This window comes from Spermophilus citellus, assembly GCF_964194105.1.
Source record: "Spermophilus citellus genome assembly, chromosome: 11".
Lineage (NCBI taxonomy): Eukaryota > Metazoa > Chordata > Mammalia > Rodentia > Sciuridae > Spermophilus > Spermophilus citellus.
The window spans coordinates 62,004,679-62,025,894 of NC_138192.1; the positions used below are offsets into that span (position 1 = coordinate 62,004,679).

Genomic DNA, 21,216 nt, shown 5'->3' on the forward strand with positions numbered 1-21,216 from the left:
CTGGTTCAAACTTATTATTTGGAGATGAGAAAACAAGGGCCCAACCGTAATCACACTGCTGCCCAGGACTCAGCTGCTGAGGGGGCAGACCTGGAACTAAACACTGGTCTCCGCCCATGCTGCTGTCTTGTCATCCAGTGGACATGGCTGGCTGCAGTCCTTCCCCTTGGAAAGACATCTAGCAGCAAATGCTAAGGGCTGGTTTTGTAGGTTGCAGTCAATTTTACTATTTGAACACCCACTGAAAGTGAAAGTAACAATTATGAGAGGAATCCCAACCTCAATATCTGCTTCCCCTCACTGTCACACACAGAATCACCACTAACACCACAATAACAAATGGATGAGGAATTTGATAAGCCAGTGCTTTCATATTGTGATTGATAAAACACATGATCCGTGGTGCAGACCAGAGACAAAGACAACATCATATAAGGTGTTCAGCATGGCAATGAGTTTGAGATAGTAAAACTAAAGTTGACTCCCTATCTTTCAAAGCAGCTACTAAAATGTATCTGAGCGGTTCTCGTATTACGCACCTAGAAATATCCCTTGAAGAACCTAGGCTCTCACTGTAAATTCATTTTAATCTTCTTAGAGAGACTATAGAAGCTGATGCCTTCCTATGTCACCATCCTTCAGAACTGTTACACCAAAAGAGAAGAAGCAACCTACCTAGTTTCTTAGAATCCACCTGAGACACAATCTACTCTCAAAGATGATTCAATAAAACATCATTACATTTTTCTGTCTTGCAGATATTATATACCTCTTCAAAATTTGTCTATCAGGTCAGAGACAAGCTGCACAATTTTTGTTTCTTAACAGCTGACAAAGCTGCCTCGCATTTAAAATCACTGATCAATTAAGAAAAGCAGAGATGAAGCAGAACTGCCGAATCTCCCTATGAAGCAGGGGTCTCTAATGGCAGAAGTTTTGCAGTGGGTAGACCCAGTCTCTGATTATCAAAGGCAGAGACACTATCAGCTACTTTTAGCCAGTGGTCACTGCCAAACATATGCAACTGGCTTTGGTTAAAAATTAAAACAAAAATGCCTAAAACTTCTTCAATTGGCTTTTAAAGAAATCATTTGTGCTTGGGTATATTCACTTCCTTTATTTGCACAAGATATCTTACAAGAATCTAAAAGGAGAAAGTCCGGAAGTCAATAAATAGAGATCTAGATTTAAAGACACCACAAAAAAAAAAAAAAAAAGAATTTTTTTTAATTTTATGCCCTGGCTCATGACTACTTTCTTAAACTAGATATCCAATCTCCAGTTTTTAATTATATTATTTTTATTTGAAAGAAAATACTTCAGTCATGGTTAAACAGTAGCTCCAAAACAAAATTTCTACCCAACATCTTCAGATAAACTGAAATGTTTGAGTGGAGATTAAATAGATGATTATCTAATCATTTGTATTTTGCTAAGAAATTGCTAAAGTTTTGAGACATTGGGCACAAATCAGACTGCTCTGCTTAAAACATTGCCAGTTTCATAAAACTGAACATAGTGGGCCTCAAAATAAATGTAATATTGACAGAAGGAAAGAATATAGAATCCTAACGAGTGTTCCTTTTAAAGAAAGAATGTCAGCCTTTCTATCCAATAATTTCATTTGGATTCCAGCTTAATAAACTTTCCATTTTCAAGATTTTCTTTCAAAATTTCCTCCCTTGAAAACATGCTACTTAATTTGTACAGTGATAATGTAAACATTTAGACCTTGGTCAGGTGTGGGCAGGTAATCTTATTCCCAGAATCAGTAAAAATATCCTTGCTCTCTGGATGCCATAATCATGCTTTTCTTTTCCAATAAATCCAAGGCACCTCTGTGCTAAATATGGATGCTCACATGGATGTTGTCACCTGCTTCCATTAATTATACCTGCCTAGATGCTCCAAAAGGCCATTGGCAGTGAGTTCCTCAAAATCTGCTGGGGTAGTAATCTTAATGATCCTCCCAAAGTTAGAAGGGATGTAGAGACTTCTGGTCATCTGGCTCTTCTGGATTCACCCTTGCTCATATTTCTGTAAGATGAATACTGGCAGGATTTCTTAAATTAAATGTGAAAGGAGGAAAAGCCCTATGATTTTAGGGAGTTTGTTACTATGGGGAAAATCTGCTACATCACCCTCAAATGCTTTGTGCAATGAGAAAGACTCATTTAGACCATAAGACCAACTAGCACTTTAAATTGTTTCACCAGGGGTTCTGGAGTCCATTTAAGAGGAAAAAAGTTGTCATATAACCTGAAGCATCAGGTTATCCTATGCCGCTCAGGAATCCTATGCCGCTCCCTTTAATCTCCCATTACTATGCTTTCAGAACATACTGCTGATTTAACTCCAGGTGAGCTCCCTATTAACTTCACACACACGTTCTAGGGGGTGCCTACAGATTCTGAAGACCTTCATATCCATAAGCAGAAGTCTCAAAGAACACTACTGTGCATAACTAACTTCTTTTTCCCAGGACTCCTTTGCCTTAAATATGATAACCGTAACTCTACTGTGTCCATAAGACAGTACCAGGAATGAAATAGTGATTATTATTCACCATATGGGAAGAGGGTAGGAAAGAGAGAAGAGAAATTGATTTCTTGCTTTAGAAATGAATTCTGAAAGAACATGAAAATGAGAATCTGAACACATAAAGCACAAAAGACAATTGGGAAAGCTTTGGGGCTAGGACAGAGTTTTTCTTCATTTAATGCCAAAAGCTCCTTTATACCAGAGCTCATCATCAAGCATTTTAGATGATGGAATTCATATTTGGGAATTTTTTTGTTTAAAAATCTTTTATTTCTAAATAAGAGTTTTCTTATAAAATATGGACAATGGACACATACCAGAGCCAGATCCAGAAGCAGTCACATCATAAATCAGATCTTTAAGGGTTTTTCCAGCATTTACCAGATTGCACTCAGAGAGTGGCTCCTCCACATTCTGTCTCTTTGTCTTTCTGTACGTGCACTGTCGGCCTTGGCATGCCCATACTGTCAGCATGGCAGCTATGGACAGGAGGCAAATGGGTATAGTAATAACAATGGTCAGCTCCATGGGTCCAAGTCTTGGGGCATTTGGTGATGCTGCAGTTAAAATAATAATAATAATAATAAAGAGAGAGAGAATACAACAATAAGGCAACCCATTTTAAATATTTTAGAAACTGGAAAGGCAAACACCAAAATTCCATACATAGGCTATGCAGCTACACAGTATGCACTTATGTTTGTTATCAAAGATTTTATTTTTTGATACAAGCAAAGACCTGGAAAGGGAGTTAAGATTAGACTGCTGCAGAGAATAGTTGTCAGTAATGATGGGAGGCAGAATTGGGACCAGGGAAAACCATTAGCATTTAAGTTTAAAACTTCAAAGCATTTGACACCTTTATGTTTATCATTCCCTCCCTATTATTCAGCAGCCCATTCTTAGAGCACATTCATTTATTCACGCATGCCACAAATAATAAGCCAGCACTTGCAAATGTGTTGCCACTATTCCAGGTGCTGCAGATACAATGGTGAGTAAAGAGCCAAATCTCTGCTCTCCTGTGCATATGTTCTCCTCACACACACAACTAAGCACAGAGAGATGTAACACAAAGGTAAGAAGGGATAAGTGCAATGAAGATGAATAAAAAGGGAAGAGACAGAGATGTCAAGATGCCATTTTAGACTGAGTAGTCATAGAAGCCTTCTCTGGGGAGGTGAATGAAACAATGTAGCAGCAACCAAAGGGGTTGCAGAGACCCAGAAGCTAGAGTAATGGGCCTGAGATGGAGAGCCTTTGTGCTGTGTTCAGGAATAATATGTGCCTAGAGTACAGTAAATGAGAGAAAGAAAGAAAGGGATCAGGGAGGTAAGACAGGGAAACTTCATGTGGGGCCTTATATGCTAAAAGAAGGGCTGTGAATTCGATTTTAAGCAGAAGCTATTGCAGGGTTTTGAGCAATAATAGATATGATCCAACTTTCATCCTGAGTAGTTACTATTTGAATGAACAACAGAAAACCAGTAAGGTAGGCACTGGTGTCTTGGGTGAGAATCCTTCCTGAAATAGCATCTTCTTCCTATTCCTCCACTCACTCTCTAGAACTACTTTACTTTGTGGCTCAGGCCACCACCTGGCGTGCTGCATATTTGTTTATTTATTATCTGATTTTCATTAAACAATATAAGCTTTGTGAAAGGAAGAAGTTTGCCTGCATTTTTCCACCACATGCCCAATGTTTACAACAGGACTTGACACATAGTAGATGATCAGGAAATATTTCTTAAAGGACAGAATGGTTCCTTATAAGGAAGGGATGAAACTTTGTTTTAGAAAAATGAATGTGAGGGCTAGGGTTGTAGCTCAGTGGTAGAACACTTGCTTAGCATGTGTAAAGTACCCAGTTTGATCCTCAGAACCACATAAAAATGAATACATAAAGTTATTATCCATCTACAACTAAAAATATTTTTGAAAAATGAATGTGATCATTGAAACCAAATAACATAAGGATATACTTAAATTTACAACGCTAATTTTAAAACACATATAGCCAATTTTCTACTTAAACTTCATCTCGTACTGAAATCTTTTTTCAATTTAGAAAAAGATCCATGAAAAAAATCTATGATGTCAGATATTTCCAGTGTTTTTCAAAAGTTATTTTGACACTTGAAACTGGCTCACTTTCATTTCCTTTATATTCACTAAAGACAGACTCAGCATTAGTTTTTCTAACCCCACATACTATCATGAGAGGTATTGGTTTTTGTTTTTAATGAGCCATGAGATGTATTCAATAGAACATGGGATCAAATTGAGGGTATTTAAGTTCTCAAACATCAGGAGGAGAATTCAGTCTCTGGGAGAGAAAAGCATGTCTAGATTGTAGGCTGCCTCTTTCTCCCTCCGAACTGCTCCCTACCCTCAGTTGACTCTCTACAGGCCAGAGAGGGTCAATCTCATGACCATATCTGGAAAGTAGCAGCATAACCCCTGTACCTTAGAATCTAAACAAATTACTGTGGTCATGGGCCTTGAGGATTACACAGTTTCTCAGACTTCCTTTTTTTTTCATTGACAAGGCTATACAGCTTACTACATTAAGTACTTGGAGTTTACTTACAATGTGTCCAAAAAATACATAAATACGGCCAGGCACAGTGGCATATGCTTGTAGTCCCAGGGGCTTGGGAGGCTCAGGCAGGAGGATCATGAGTTCAAAGCCAGCCTCAGCAACCTCGAGAAACTAAGTAACTCAGTGAGGCCCTATCTCTAAATAAAATTTAAAATAGGGCTGGGGATGTGAATCGGTAGCCAAGTGCCCCTGAGTTCAATCCCCAGCACTCACCCCCCCAAAAAAAAACCCATAAATATGAAAATATATAATTCTAGGGGGAAAAGTTTTAAATTCCTCAAAAACATGTTCATAGACTTTTCATCATGATGCTAAAAATTGTTAGTGTATATATTATCAGTAAGTCAAAGACTTAAAACTGTGAGGTGAACTTTAGAAACATAATCCAGGTTCCTCTATTCAGTGAACTTGATTGCCACCTCTCCTCCTGAGGTTTCAGTGTTCCTCTGGAAGCATTAGAAGTTGAACAGATGCATGGGAGGAGAGTTGGCCTTGAGAGTTCTTTGGTAGGTGCTGAAAGTGTTCTCTCACGGCTTTGCCTTGGAAATCATTAACCATGGTTCTTGCAACTTCTAAAGTTTGCTATTTATTTTTATGTGGTGCTAAGGATTGAACCCAGTGCCTCAAAATGCTAGGCAAGTTCTCTGCCACTGAGCTACAACCCCAGCCTTTAGCTTTATTTTAAAAACACCTATTGGGACATGTTTTTAAAAATGGAAATTCACTATTGTACACATTTATATAGGTCAATTTAATTTTGATATGTGTAATTAGAAAATACCAATATAAACATTAGCCTGGAAAAGCTTATCGATTGTCTTCAATTTAGTAAAGTGCTATTAAGCAGAGCTAAGATCATCACTATAGCAACTAATAAAGAGGTAGAAGATCAGCAACCCTCAGAATAGAATTATCTTCATGAAGGTTCACTGCTTTGGTGATGCCCACTGCTCTCAGGGATGTTTATTACAGATGGGCATTGTTTCTACTTTTGTGAACAAATTTACTGATCAGTTAGTCAGGGAGAAAAATGAAGATTAATCTGCTATAAAAAAGTCTAGTAACACTATCCAGAAAGAACCCCTCAAACACCTGGCAGTTTTAAAAGCAAACATTATAAAATTATGCTTTAAACCAAATGTTGATTGTAATCTTCACAGAAGAGAAATGAAGAGAAAGTAGAGTCCACACCCAATTAATTATGGCAGAAGAGGACAATCATGCAGCAAGAAATACTTTTAATAATAGTTACCTTTCATGGATATATTAATTTTTCTAGCAGTTTCTACAATTTTGATCATGGAACTCTTTCTATTATATCAGTTCTAATTTGGGAGATTTCCTGTGCCCACTGAGATGCCTTTTCCATGGAATAAGAGCTCCATGAGAGAGTTTGTTGAATTCTTGAAGCGAGGTATGGAGAGTGCTGCATTGCTAATTCAAGTTACGTCCCTCCATAGCAAATGGGGAAATGAGGGAAAAAGCATCAGCTTAGATATGTGAGAAATTATCTCTCAAATATCTCCCCCAGAATATGTTGAACCAAGAAATCACAAGTAAAGGAAATATAGTCATCCCTTGGTATCTGCAGGGGGTTCAAAATCCAAGGATGCTTAAGTCCTTTATATACTATAGGTAGTATTTGCATAAAAATAGTATTTGCATAAAACCTATGCACAACCTCCCATACACTTTCTAGATTACTTATAGTACCTAATACAATGCAAACGCTCTGTAATAGTTGTGCTGCTTAGAGAATAGCAATAAGAAAGAATCTGGGCATGTACAGTAAGGATGCAATTTTTTTCCCTGAATATCTTCAATCTGTGGTTGATTAAATCTGTGTGTGTGGAACTCATGGACACAGAGGGCTGACAATTAGCAAAGTGGAAAACAGGAAGAAAGAAACAAGGAAGGAAGGAGGGAGGGAGGGAAAGCAAGAAGGGGGTAGGAAGGAAAAAAATAAATTGATTGTTGTGGATTTTGCAACTTTCCCTAGAGCGGTGGGTGGAGGTGGTGGTGGGGAAAGCCCCTGGTGGTGGCTGCTGCCCACATGAAGTTCAGAATTAGTTCAGTGCATGGGCTGCTCCCAGGAGCTCATTCTCATTCCTCCTTGCCACTTCTTATTTCATGCTCCAGGGAGGCAAACTCATCCAGATGAAAGGAGAAAGATGAGATGATGTTGGCAGGATTCTCATACTTCCTCCCTGCTGACCTCTTATCCTTTTTTATCAAAAATATGAAAAAGTACTGATGCCTAAGAGACTTAAATGGCATTCAGCTTAATAAATTTACATTTCCTTAGCATATGTTATTATGAGGAGAAGGCTTAGAATTGAGTGGAAGTATGTGCTTAATTAATTGCTTCAAATAATTAATACACTGGATTCTCACTGGCTTGAAAATCTCTTAGTACAATATTCAATTTACAGACATGTTCCCCTATCATATTTTAATGACTTTCAACTGAGTAAAAACTGAGGCATCACAATAGAACACTGTGTTGAAATCCCTCCTGAAAGTTTCTGTAGCAAGTAGTTACAGAAACTCACAGGGGCCCAAAACACTCCTAAAACCCACTATACACTAATTGAGCTCTAAAACCACTCCTTCTCCTCCTTTTATTAAAGGTTTTTCCTAAGTGAAAATATTGATTTTGCTAGTTTCAGTTCATGAATGTGTAAATATCACATCTTCAACTATGAACATTCACAGCTTCAGCTAGTTGCCTTCTCACCCAATTCTACAGCTACAAATGGAACATTTATTTTTTTTCCAGTTCATAGCTTTGGAGTATTCTCAGGTAATACATCAACCAAAAGACAATATTGCTAGAGATGCTTTCTGAAGGTTCTGTTCCTGTCCTGTCACCTGGAAAACACCACCATGATCAATTGAATGACATGATAATGTCTGTCCATCCACTTTCCTTATAAACCTTCTGTGATACAGGCCTGTGACATAGGAGCATTGTTTACTTCTCTGGCTTCTGGGGTTAAATAGTAAAAATAATATGTGCAACTGCAACTGAAGAATCTATTACCCCTAAGATAGTAAAAGGTGCCTCATTAACTCAAAAGGAATACTTTGTTTTGTCAAAAACAGAGTGACATGCTAAGCAATGAGAAATAATTAACATGTTACATGTTCGTAAAGAAGTTAGAAATTGTTCACAGAATAATTTAGATGTGAGGGGAGGGAGGTTATACTAGCATAGACTTTTTGGACTTCTCCCCTGTTATCAATATTTTAAGAACTTCACTGAACAAGGCTGGAGCTAAGTCACAAATGCTGGTTTTACCTGTCACCTTCCCGTGCAATTTTGTGCTCACAGATTACAGGCAGATACCCCACCTACACTGGCCTGCCTCCCACTTGTCTAGCCTACTTTTTTACAGTGACCATTGTAAGATTCCTCAGGTATAATCCAGTTATAAGTTGATTTAGTTAGATCCCTTCAAGATTCTCCACTGTGGGTAACAGCAAAAGGTCTTCATTCTACACAAATCGAGAATAATCAGGTCAAAAGTTCTGTGATCAACACTGACCCCATGTACTAAATAAGAGAAGATTTTCTAACCTAGAGATAAAAGTAAACCATGACAGGAACAGAAATAAAATGACAATTATTTTGACATGTTAAATGAATCTGATGAACTATTAATGGGTCATTCCATTGTTCAGTGCTCAGTCTGTGAGTGGTTATTTGCACACCGTCTTCATCTGGCCAGATTTACTAATGTTATAGCACACAGGGGACATGGCATGTAAAAATATTTCCAGGACAGTTTTTACCCTGTGGTATGTTTTCAGGGAGTATGTGAAGAACATCTAAAGGCTGCAAATCTTTTACCCATCAGCATCTGAACTTAAGAATAATGCTTTTTAAAAATATTTTAAGAAAATAAGAATATTGGATTGAAGAATATAATCATTGACTTAAAAGTATGAAGAACTTTCACTCAGAGCTGGGTACAGTGGCGCACGCCTGTAATCCCAACAACTTGGGAGGTTGACAAAGGAGGAGTACAAAGGAGGAGTTCAAAGCCAGCCTCAGCAAAAATCAAGGCACTAAGCAACTCAGCCAGACTCTGTCTCTAAATAAATAACAAAATATGGCTGGGCATGTGGCTCAGTGGCCAAGGACTCATGAGTTCAGTCCCCCAGTACCAAAAAAATACTTTTACTCAGGAGAAATTAGATTAATAAAATGTAGGAAGGAAAATTTAAATAGGTTCCACTATTAGTTTTCCTTACTTGCAAGGCAGTTAAATTGATCATCTTTTCATCTCTGCCATCGAAACACATATTCTCAAATGATACATGTTTGTAAAGAAATCAGAAGGTAATTATTCAAGGGATATTTTAAGTTCTTTCCTTAAATCAATGCTTTATATGGGAAAAATGAAAGTTCCTTGGAAGCCACACTCATATCTCACACCTTTCTCTTCCCAGTTCACGGCAGAGGGCCTTGTTCAGTGAAGGTACTTAAAATATTGATGACAAAGGAAAAGTCACACTTCCCTGTCCTAAAGTCTATACTAGTATAACAGCTAATATATTCACACAAAGCAGCTTGTTCGCTTGGAAAAGATTGATGTGGGATAATCACATTTTGACCTAGCTCAATGTCCTGCATATAATAATCATCCAAAACATATTTGAGTTAAAATATAATGGCACTTACATGACTGAGAGAGTACAGCCTTACATAATGCATAATCCTCAATTTAAATTTTGTTATAAATTTCACTTTCAATTTCCAATTACATCGTTATGAACAAAATCTCCTAACCTAAATCAGTGTACTTGTTTCTGAAGACAAGAAATGCTTCCTGTATTAAACTTTTAAAGCACAAGTTCGACTTCTTTGTTTGCTTATACTTCAGAGAATTTTCCAAAATATAAAATCATAGCACCTTTCACTTTATAGGCAAAGAAAAGCCTGTCTGGCACACCTGTCAGGTGTGCACTGAATCCTCAGAGAGTGAGCTATAAATGGATTTGTTCATGTGATGGCAGAACAATTCCACAAGGGGTCCCATGAGCATTTCTCAGCGTGCACATGTCACCTTATCCTGACTACAGCAAAGAATTTGTGTCTCAAATAGAAGCCATAAGAATGTTAAAAACAACAATTGACATTTTTTAAAGGAATAGAGATAACAGGACTTAAACTCCCAAAAGAATAACACTCAATTCCTGAGTCTGCATTTTTTTTAATTACTAATTTTTGATAAATTTGATTTTGTTTTGGCTGTTTGTCTTCTTCAGAAGCAAAACTGTGGTTTGGTTGAAACTGAAGGCTAATTTAGAAATACACCTAATCAATATACACTATCCACTAACATAAAATAATAAATAATTAATCTTCCTTTCGCTTTTTACACAATGAAAGACAGAACAGGAAGGTGAGAATTATACTGAAATTAACAAAGCACCCACATTTAAACATTGTTCTTATATCCTTTTTATTGAAACTAATTATTTAAATTAGTAATAATATAATACTATTATTTTTTTATTTTTTTATTTTTTATTATTTATTTATTTATTTATTTTTGGTACTGGGGATTGAACCCAAGGGAGCTTTTTGACTGAGTTACATTGCCAGTCCCTTTTTATTTTTTATTTTGAGACAAGGTCTTGCTAAGTTCCTGAGGCTGGCCTTGATATTATAATCCTCCTGCTTCCGCCTCCCAAGTCATTAGGATTATAGGCATGAATCATCACCTGGCAATAGTATTATTAAAATAATTGAAATCTAAAGGAAAAAATCAGAAATTATCACTACACTTACGCTATCAAGTACTGAATTTTTAGGAGAAAAAATGGGAACAAAGATGCCTGGAACTTGAAGGTTTTTTTTGAAAAGTCTAATTCCCTATGAAGGATTGCAATTAGTGTAAGCATGAACTAACCAGCAATTCCTATCAAAATTAACCCTATAAATAACCAGCTTCTCTGCCAAAGCTTCCTAACCTTGTGCTGTAAAATTTCCATGAACAATTATAGAGTGTTCTTGATGCAATTTGACATCAGCTATTTCTATTTCTCACGATCCTCCTGCCTCAGTCTCCTGAGCTGTTGGGATTACAGGTGTACACCTCTGCACCAAGCTTATAATCATATCTTTGATGTCACCTAGAATCACAAGAAATCCTTCATTATAAACTGAAGTATAACTCAGCCATGAAAGAATAAGCTACAAAATGTTTCCTTCACTAGAAAAAAAATTGTTTTTAATGTTAAGGAGAAAAAAGGTATGGTATAAAATTATATCAAACAGAAAAACACAACAATATTAAAATAGAGAATAAACTAAACTCTTGATAGCGGGAAGTCTACAATAGTGAACATAAACTCCATACACACTAAGTGAACACAAAGAATAGGAAACTCTTGTGCCCAATAAGGAAAAATCAATTACTATTCCTTTTTGGGCAACTGATACTACAAGGGACACTTCAGGGATGCCAAATATTTTGATTTTTCAAGGCGAGTTAAGAATCAGGGTTAGGATTTATTTTTTAAAAAATTATATTGTTTATAATTATATAATTATAAAATTTATATTGTTTATTTAAAAAAAATAAACAATATAAATTTGTTTCTCACACTTGTGAAAGCTAAGAAGTTCAAGGACAAGGCACAAATAAACTCCATGTTTGATGAGCTTCCACTTTCCAGGACATAGGTGGGACCTTCTTGCTGTGACCTGGTAGAAGGAGCTCCCTTAGGCCTCTTTTATAAAGACACTAATCCCATTCATGTAAACTCCACCCTCATGACTAATCTCTTCTCCAAAGGCTCCAAATCCTAATACCATTACCTTAGGGATTAGGATTCCAATACCTGAATGAAGGAAAGGCACAACTATTCAACTATAGCAGCCTCTAAATGTTTTTAACATTATAAACACATTCATTTTTCTTTTCCAGAAACTGCATAGATCAAATAAAACTTGTCTTCATGCCACACACATCCCCCAGGCAGGTAGAACTCTGGTTGAGTTGTTTTGCCATTTGTATGTTAATTAGAATTGGATTTAACTGCTAGTAGCAGAAAAAGACAGGTAGGAATTTTCTATTTTCTCCCATTGAAAAGGAATCGGAAGACGGTTGTTCTGTTAGCCAGGTGTCTCCATGAAGTTGTCAGTCAGACTACTCTCAGCTGTCCTGTTGTCATCTCTATAGTGCAGCATCACCCTTGTGGTCCAAGTCAGAAGTCCAACCATTACATCCAGGCAACATGGAGGTGGATGGCACATCAACATGCCAGTTCTGTTTTAATGGACTTTCTCAGAAGTTCTCCAAAACACTACCACTCACCTTGTCACCCAGAATTCAAGTCTCCTGCTCTTGCATACTTAGTTGCAAGAGCAGCTGAAATATTTCTGTTAAGTGGACAGTTGTCAGACCAGTTAAAAATCTAGGTTCTACTAAATAGTTGCTGAAGGCTACTAGATGTCTTTTAAACAATTACTCATAGTCATTTTTAACCTTAACTTAATTTGGATTTCATTAGGGAAAAAAATAATAATTCAAACAGCATTGGAATTTGCAAGGAAAGAGTTAAATAATGTCCTCTTCCAATTCTTTCCCATCCCAACTCCAAAGGTTAATAGAATATATAAATATAACTTTGAAATTTGATGTTTTATTCATTTGTTGTGAAATATAGTGAGTATACAGAAAAATGCATATAACATCTAGGTAAAATAAAACAAGTAATTATAAACTGCAATTCATAACCTACTCATTCCCCACTCCTCTCTAAAATACCTCCATATGATCACAACCTTGTCCCTTCCCCAAGGCAGCCATTATCCTGATTTGAGGAATAATTATTTCCTTGTCTTTAAACAACAGTTTTATTATTATACTTGATCATCTTCTTATTAACTTTGGTTAATTTCAACTATGGTTCCTATAATCCCTATAGGATCTCAGCATCCTATATGGTTCCTATTCAAATTTAGATACCTGCATATATGTTCATGAGTGAGCAGGACATAATTTTCCTTTTTTTCTACTTCCTTTGTTGGGCTTTGATATCAAGATTATGCATAAATGAATTATGGAATATTTTATACTTACACATGCTTTGGAAGAGTTTATGTAAAAATTATCTGTTCCTGGAAGTTTAGCATAATTTTCTAGTAGATCCTCTTGGGCTTTGAAATTTTCTTTAAGGGAATATGTTTTTCCTGCCTGCTTTAAGATCACTGATTTAAGTTCTTTAATGTCCTAAGATTTTGGGGGGTCTGGGAATCATTTTCTAGGAAAATATCTATCAATTACCAGGTCAGTGCTACTTTTAAATCTCCCTCTGAGATTATGGACTTCTATTTCTCCTTATTGTTTCATAACATTTTATTTATTTTTTAGGCTGTGTTCTTACATGCATATAAAATGAACTTTTTTGGTGCTGGGAAATGAACACAGGGCCTCATGCACACTAAAAACACACTCCACCACTGAGCCACACAACCCCAGATCTGATCATTTTCAGCTCCAGTAATTTTTTTGCATTAAAGTTTATTTTGTCTGCTGTTAATAGGAGTCACCCAACACTTTTTGTTTGTTTGTTTGTTTGTTTTGAAGTATAAGGCATATCTTCTCTATCATAATAATTTAAATATTTCTGTAAAATTTCATCTTATATACATACTTTTAAACAACAGGTAGTTGAATTAGTTCTTTTCCAATTTGATAATCTTTGCATAGTATATTTACATTAATGTATTTACACTTAATTATTAATGATATATGTTGGTTGCTTTTTTTTGTCATATCTGGTATATGCTTCCTCTTCTCTTTCTCTCTTTTTTGACTTCTGTTGGATTGTTTCCATCATTCCATTCTTTTTCTGTTGCAGATTACAGAGAACATTCTCACTTCCTATTATTTTATAGGTGTGGAGAAATGATCACAGGCCATTTCAAAGCACATTTGAAATAATGCTTAATGATATCTTTACTTTCCTCCTAAAGTAGGCCCTATGAACATTTTAACTCCATTTGCCTCTCCTGACATATATAATGTGTTATTTTTATATTCAATGGTCACTTAGTATAATTTTTTAAAGAGACACAGACTTTATTATTGTGGAGATTCTTTAGAATCAGCCACACGGTTTTCATTTTCTTTACTCTTCACTCCTCCTTAATGTCTCCTTAATTTTTTATACCTGAAGGGCATCCTTTGGAATTTCCTCTACTCTTGGATAACTATACTCCTTTATTTTCTGCATAATGTAATCCTATATTAATTAAAAATGTCTTTGCCTTACATATATGCTTTAAAGATAATTTGGCTGTATACAGAATTTTGTTATTTGCTTTTCAAACACGGAAGATACAATTCCACTGTTTCTCCTTTTATTTTTTGCTATTAAGAAGATGTCAGCCTACTGTAGCTCTTTTGAATTTGATTTACCTTTGTTCTCTGTAACTTTTAGAATCTTTCTTTGCTTTGGTGTTCTGTAGCTTTACAATGATGTGGCAAGTTTTGGATTTCTTTGTATTTGTCCTCTTGATTTTTGTTAAATTTCTGAGATTTCTGGACTGGCATACTTGATCAGTTCTGGGAAATTCTGAATTGTTATCTCTGCGCATAAACATTTTTGCCCAATTTTTGTCTCCTCTCTTTCTGACTTCATAAGAGCAGATGATACAGCTCCTTACATTTTCCTGTTTGTTATCTTCTTCATGTTTCCCATCATGTCTTCTCCACATACTGCACATAAAATAATTTCATCTGACTTGTATTTCAGATCCCTGATTCTCTCTTCAATTGTTATTATACACAGTTGTTGTCAAATCAATTCCTTTGTTGTTGTTGTTTTTTAATTTGAAGGAGTTTTTTTTTTTTCTGCTACTGTTCACATCTGCTATCTCACTTTTTCATGGTTTCCTATTCTCCAAAAACTATTTTCAAGTTTGCCTTTTATTCCTTTAATCTTAAAAACATACGTAGTCTGTGAATTTTGTCTGTTAACCATCAGATATGAAACCATTTCTTCTGGTGTGTGGTCTTCTCTGCTGGCTCTGGCTCCGCTGCCTGGCTGAGTGCGTGGTGAGTCTGCTCCACAGATCATGTCCTTCAAAGTATGGTTGCTGTGTCTCTTGGAGGCCCAATCTTAAAGTGTCTTCCACCAGAGAGAGTTTGTGCTTTTTCTGACAGGCAGTTATGGTCCCTTTAGTGACTCTAACTAAATTAAAGGAAGTATTTGTCTGGAAAGTCCTGTACCACCCAAGCAGCAGAAAAAAATAAATAAATAAAAACCCTAAAGTATACATGATAGGTTCATTCACAGGTTCTCAGGAACAAATTATTCTATTTACTTATTTATTTGTAATAAGCCCAAAGCCCATATTTGTGGTAGAAGGAGAAGAGTTTATTTGTGGTCTAAATTTGCAATAAGAAACAAGACCTTTGGCATCTCAACTAAATAGAGTTTCTAGTACACTACCTAATTTGGGCAAATCAAATTGAGCTTGCCTTGAAACTTGAGCCCCAAAGAAAAAAAACCCAAACCTACATCAATAATAAAAACAGATTAACATGAGGAAAAAAGAATCAGAGGAAAACTATCAGAGGAATCAGAGAAAAACTATCATGCTGTAAACAATGAGGTATCCACAACTGGCAAAAAGAAACCTGGAAGTAGGATGGTGACACTGAGATTGCTTCCAGATTTCTCACCATGTGATTCAGTGAATTGTTTTATTATTGAAGATGATACTATCTAACTTTCTGATGCTTTTAGTTGAAAACACCCTAACATGTCACTCTTTTTAACCTTTGCCAATCTAATAGTATGTCATCATTTTAATTTCTATCTTCCCAGCTATTCCTGAGGTTGCACATCATTTCAAAACTTGACCACCTCGGATTTTCTTTTCTACAAAACTTGTGTCCTTTGCTCATTTTTTCACTTAACACCCACCCATTCCCTCCTCTCCTCTGATCCTTCTCTCGTCAGTCTCTATCTTTTAAAATAGTTACCTTTCCCCAGTTATATATGCTATAAATATTTCTATCCAATATTTAATTTATCTCTTGGTTTTATTTATGTTCTCTTTTATCATCCATTATTATTTTCGTTTTCATGTAGTCAATTTTATCTCTTTTCCCTTTATAGCAGTGAGTTTCCTGTCTTATTTAAGAACAGCTTCCATACTATAAAGTCATAAAAATCTTTTTTTCTAAATTTTCCTCTGACATTTAAATTGTTTTATATGTCACAATTAGATATTTAATCAAGCTGCAATTTATTTTTGTATATGGTATGACACTGTGGTACAACCCTGTGTTCTTCCAGATGGATAGATAATTATGCCAGTATCATTTCAAAAATAAACCATCCTAGAATTTACACTTTTGCCAAGTTACACTTTAGATGTCCATAGAAATCCTTTTGGTACACATGAAAATGCTAAATAAAATACAAATGGAAAAAAAATGTTTTTCTATTTTATGATTAAGCGGGTGGAAAAAATAAATGAATTGCTCAGCAGCCACAACCACAGTGCCAATGCAAAGAGGTGCATGAGCATGGATGCCATTTGCCCTGGAGGTATGTGCCAGATCCTGGGGCCAAATGCATGGTTGACAAAGTCAGGAGATAAAGGATGGTTCCTGAAACAGTGAAGGTCAGGACAGAGATTCTTATCAATTCAGGCAAATATAAATGGTGACTCCTTGAAAACAAGACAAATCAAAAGGTGTTCCACAAAGAGACAAGGTGTACCCTCCTATGTCTCAACCTTGACTTTGGGTAGAGCAGAAAAACATTTGTCTTCTAGAGTTCTTTACCACAGTTATGTACCATACTGGCAAGCTTAGAGCCAGGATTCATTCTACATGTTGGCCCCAAAGACCAAATTCTAGAATTGAATGGATTGGAGTTGGTAGCACCCTCAGACACATTTGGCAAAAACTAACAAATATCTTCTCTGAAGGAGCTAATTAAATACAGGCTCCAAAAGTTCCTTCAGATAAGGTTCTCAATAATACAAGCTCACAATGTAAAAAATAAAAAATAAATAAAATAATTTTTAGAAAATCCAAGGAAAGAAACTAGCAAGAATACGAGTCAGCAGAATCTAAAAGAGCAGAATTAAAGTCTCAGAAACTGTAGATATTGAAATTATCAGAGATTCAAAGATTTAAAAATATGAATAAAAGAGTCTGAAAGAAATAGAGGATAGAGACAGAAAGCCAAATTAATTCCAAATATGTAAAAGCAGTGAGAAAAATCGGGGGGGGGGGCAGATTACGGGGCTCACAGACAGAACCCATGCAGGGACTAACACTGCAAACATCATCCACTGAGTGTCAGACTCTTTCACCTGTTATTATTTGTTGACCCAACCTGATTTTTCCCATAGCACATACTAATTTATGCAAATATCTCTTTTCTTTTTGAAAGGAAAATATTCTTGAATAGTTAAGGGATGTATCAATTATTTCTGAAGATGATTTTTTTCCCCACCATAATCGCTTCTCTCCTTATTTGAGAGGAAGCTGAGGGAGTACAATCCTGCCTGAGTTGGAACCAGGCAGGAAACAAAGCCTGGGAGTGCTACATCAGAGGGACTAGAGTCACAGTGAAGCATCCTGAGAGGGAATAAGCATGGATGCCATTTTCCCTGGAGGTATCTGCCAGATCCTGGAGCCAAGTGCATGGTTGACAAAGTCAGGAGATAAGGATGGTTAAATAAAAGCATTTTTATTTAATGAAATAGCACTGATAGAATTGAAGAAAGCTCTTATCTGTCTTAAAATAAAAATGGAGAGGAAATTATGGTAAGCTCCAGGAAACATAGAAGTTTCTCTTGTTTAACTGATTTGCATAGTCTATATTTAATTTTAAAATATTCAGTACCATATTCGTTTTATGGAAATAATAGTATATTTGTTGTTTGTAGACATAAACTTTAATTACCAGTCAAATAAAGGACTGTTTTAACGTAAAAAGAAACTCTATTGGTGATAAGCAGTTGAACTTAGAAGATCATTTCTTTATTGACATCAAAAGTTCAGGGAAGAGGCAAGTTTTCTAATAGTATATTTCTGCCAAAACATAAAATTACTTCTATTGAATAAAATGATTAACTCCTAAAAAATTAAACCCATGTGTAGTATCAAACAAGAAGATATTTTTTTAAGGGCAAATGAATGAATTCATTGTGATCTAAATTAAATATTACTCATAATAATCTGAATTAATTTGACTTAAATTTAATCCATTTTTATATTTAAAATGAATAGTAAGAAGTTTTTTAAAGGTCATTTAAAAAGAAAACGTGTGAAATTAAAATCATAACAAAATTTCAAATAGTTTTTTTTAATACTAGTGAATTAAAGTAATAAATGTACTTACTCCAATTAAAACTACTACATTTTAAATATCAATTAAAGTACTGTTTCTTGAACTGTGAACAAACCTATTAGTGGGATCTGACTAGCATTTTTATTTAATGAAATAGCAGGAATCAAAGCACCTCACACATTTTAAAGGTGAGTATGCATTGTGAAAATCTTGTTTCATTGTACGTGTCAGGTGGGGGAAAATTAAGTAGAATGCATTTCTTTCTATGCGTCATAATCAAAACCTGTATGAAAGCCACTAAGGTTTATGAATTAGCATCAAACACTCAAGAGGATTTTCAAGAGGGCAAGGGCAAGTGCCAGCAGTTCCTCAATTGCTGAGTTACTACCGTACAAGCAGCAAGGGTTTGGGGTGGGAGAGACATGAGCTGTATTTAAGGTAGAAATTTTGTCACAAAGAAACAAGGCAAGGATCATTGCAAAAAGCATCTAAGGACAGAAGAGCTGAAACATGCCAAGCTGAGAGACTGCATTTATATCAAATTGGTTATTCAGAAATGACCCCGTGGTCTGGGGAGATGGATGAAAGAGCCAGGGGGGCAAGGACCCACTTGGCTTTCAGCTGGAGCCACAAAGGGATGCCCCAGATTTTGCTCAACTTCTTCTGATCACCACCCGACTTTTTTCTTTTACTGATTTGCCCATGAACATGATGCTGACTCTCAAGTACTGCAGAAATATCACACAATTTGTTTTTCAGAGTTCTCTTCCATATTTCACATATAGGTGATCACATCTGAAATTGACAGATCCCTACTAGGCAGAGCAGGGTAGATATCAATTGCTCTCTCTGATGACGTGGAAACTGTGGAGCTGTTGGCACTGATTGTGTGGGTGCTCAGCCTGGAGGTTCCCAACTCTTCTTCAAACAGCTGCTATTCCTAATACAGCTAATAACCATCCAGCTCTGCCTCAAAGAGAGAACAGTCCCACAGGGGATGACTGCATTGAGCACATGCTCTCCTTGTAGTTTAATGTCAGTTTACCAAAAAATGTCATTAAACATACAGATTCTTACTTTAAGTCAAAACACTTGAGTTCAATGAAATATCATGTAGCATTTTCTTGTAGACATTAATTAGTGGCTGGACAATATCATCCTTATTGTAAAAAATGTTTCCTACTCAATTAATGTAATCCATAACATCAACATACTGAAGAAACAACAAGGTAAACCTCAATAAATTTGTAAAAAATGCTTGAAAAAAATTTAATCTCCATTCAAGATTTAAGAAAAACTTCACCAACTTAGAAATAACATCAAATTCCCTCAATTGATAATAGGCATCAACACCCTATAGAAGAGACTGATGCATTCTTCATAGGACCAGAAAAAGATAAGAACCTTAACTCTCATCACCCCTATTGATCATTATATTGGAGGTCTCAGGCAATGCAAAAAAGGCAAGAAAGATGAGCAAAATGAATACAGACCAGAATGGAGATCAAAGACAACCTGTGTTCCCAGATAAGATGATTGCATATTTAGAAAATATCAAAGAATCTTTAAAACAAAATCTATTAGAATTAATTTATTTTCTCAATCTTGCAGGATATACGGTCAATATACAAAATTAATTATTTAGTATAGCAGCAATTAACATTTTGAAATTAAGATATTAAAAATACCATTCACAATAGCATCCCAAAGCGTGGAAAATTCAATGAAAAAAATAAAATGGCAATTCACAGAGTGGGAGAAAATATTAACAATAAATGTATATGATGATAACTTGTATGAGAATATTTATCAAGTTCATATGATTCAACCATAGGAAGATAAATAACCCAATTTCAATAGGCACTTGAATAGATACTTCATAAAGGAAGATACAGAAATGACTTATATGCCCATAAAAATAATTTAACATCATTATTCATCAGAAAAACATGAATGAAAACCAAAATAAAATATGACTAGACAACCACATGAATGGCTAATATCAAAAGAACAGATTATACCAAGTGTTAGCAAGAGTATGGACCTAACTGAAGCTATCGTACATTTCTATTGGGGATATACAAGCAATTTGAAAATTATTTATGAGGTTATATTTATGAAGTTAAACATACACTTTCCATATGATGCCACAATTCTACTCAGGTTATTTTCCAAGAGAAATGAAAACATTCTCCAAAGCCTTGTAAATGAATGTTCATAACAGCTTTGTTAATAACAGTTTTCAAGTGGAAACAACCTGAATACTCACCAACACATGAATGGACTTTAAAAAATTATTCTGTACATATAATTGGTAATTACTGAGAATTTAAAAAATAAAAAAGCTACTAATACAACCAACATGGATTAATTTTGAAAACACTATGTAGAGTAAAGGAAGTCAAACCCCCTAAATGTGTTCCATAATGACTCCTTTCATGTGGAACTCTAAAAGAAAAAAGATTTAATCTACAATGATAGAAAATATATCAGTGATCAATAGATTTACTTAAATCACCATATTTATAAACCACTATAGAATTTTCATAAACTAATTCTTAACTGAAAACATTCATTTTATACAGAAACCTAGTATCATTACCACAAATTTAAAAGTTTGCTTGCCATGAATAGAAGATAACTACGTAAACCATCAATGTTACTGCATTCTAGTTAGATATTTTGTGTTTTCTCTCTGTTTAAAAGAGAAAAGAATGAAGTATTAAAGACAC

At 35.4% G+C, this 21,216-nt stretch overlaps 1 protein-coding gene across 1 annotated transcript in view; it reads right to left on the bottom strand.

The window, feature by feature from the left end:
* ACVR1C (activin A receptor type 1C) overlaps window positions 1–21,216 on the bottom strand; it is an 85,986-nt gene that overhangs the window by 27,220 nt on the left and 37,550 nt on the right. Inside the window, exon 3 of the mRNA XM_081260652.1 lies at window positions 2,859–3,098. Within this exon, the coding sequence (XP_081116778.1) occupies window positions 2,859–3,098 (240 nt within the window). The remainder of the gene's footprint in view (window positions 1–2,858; window positions 3,099–21,216) is intronic.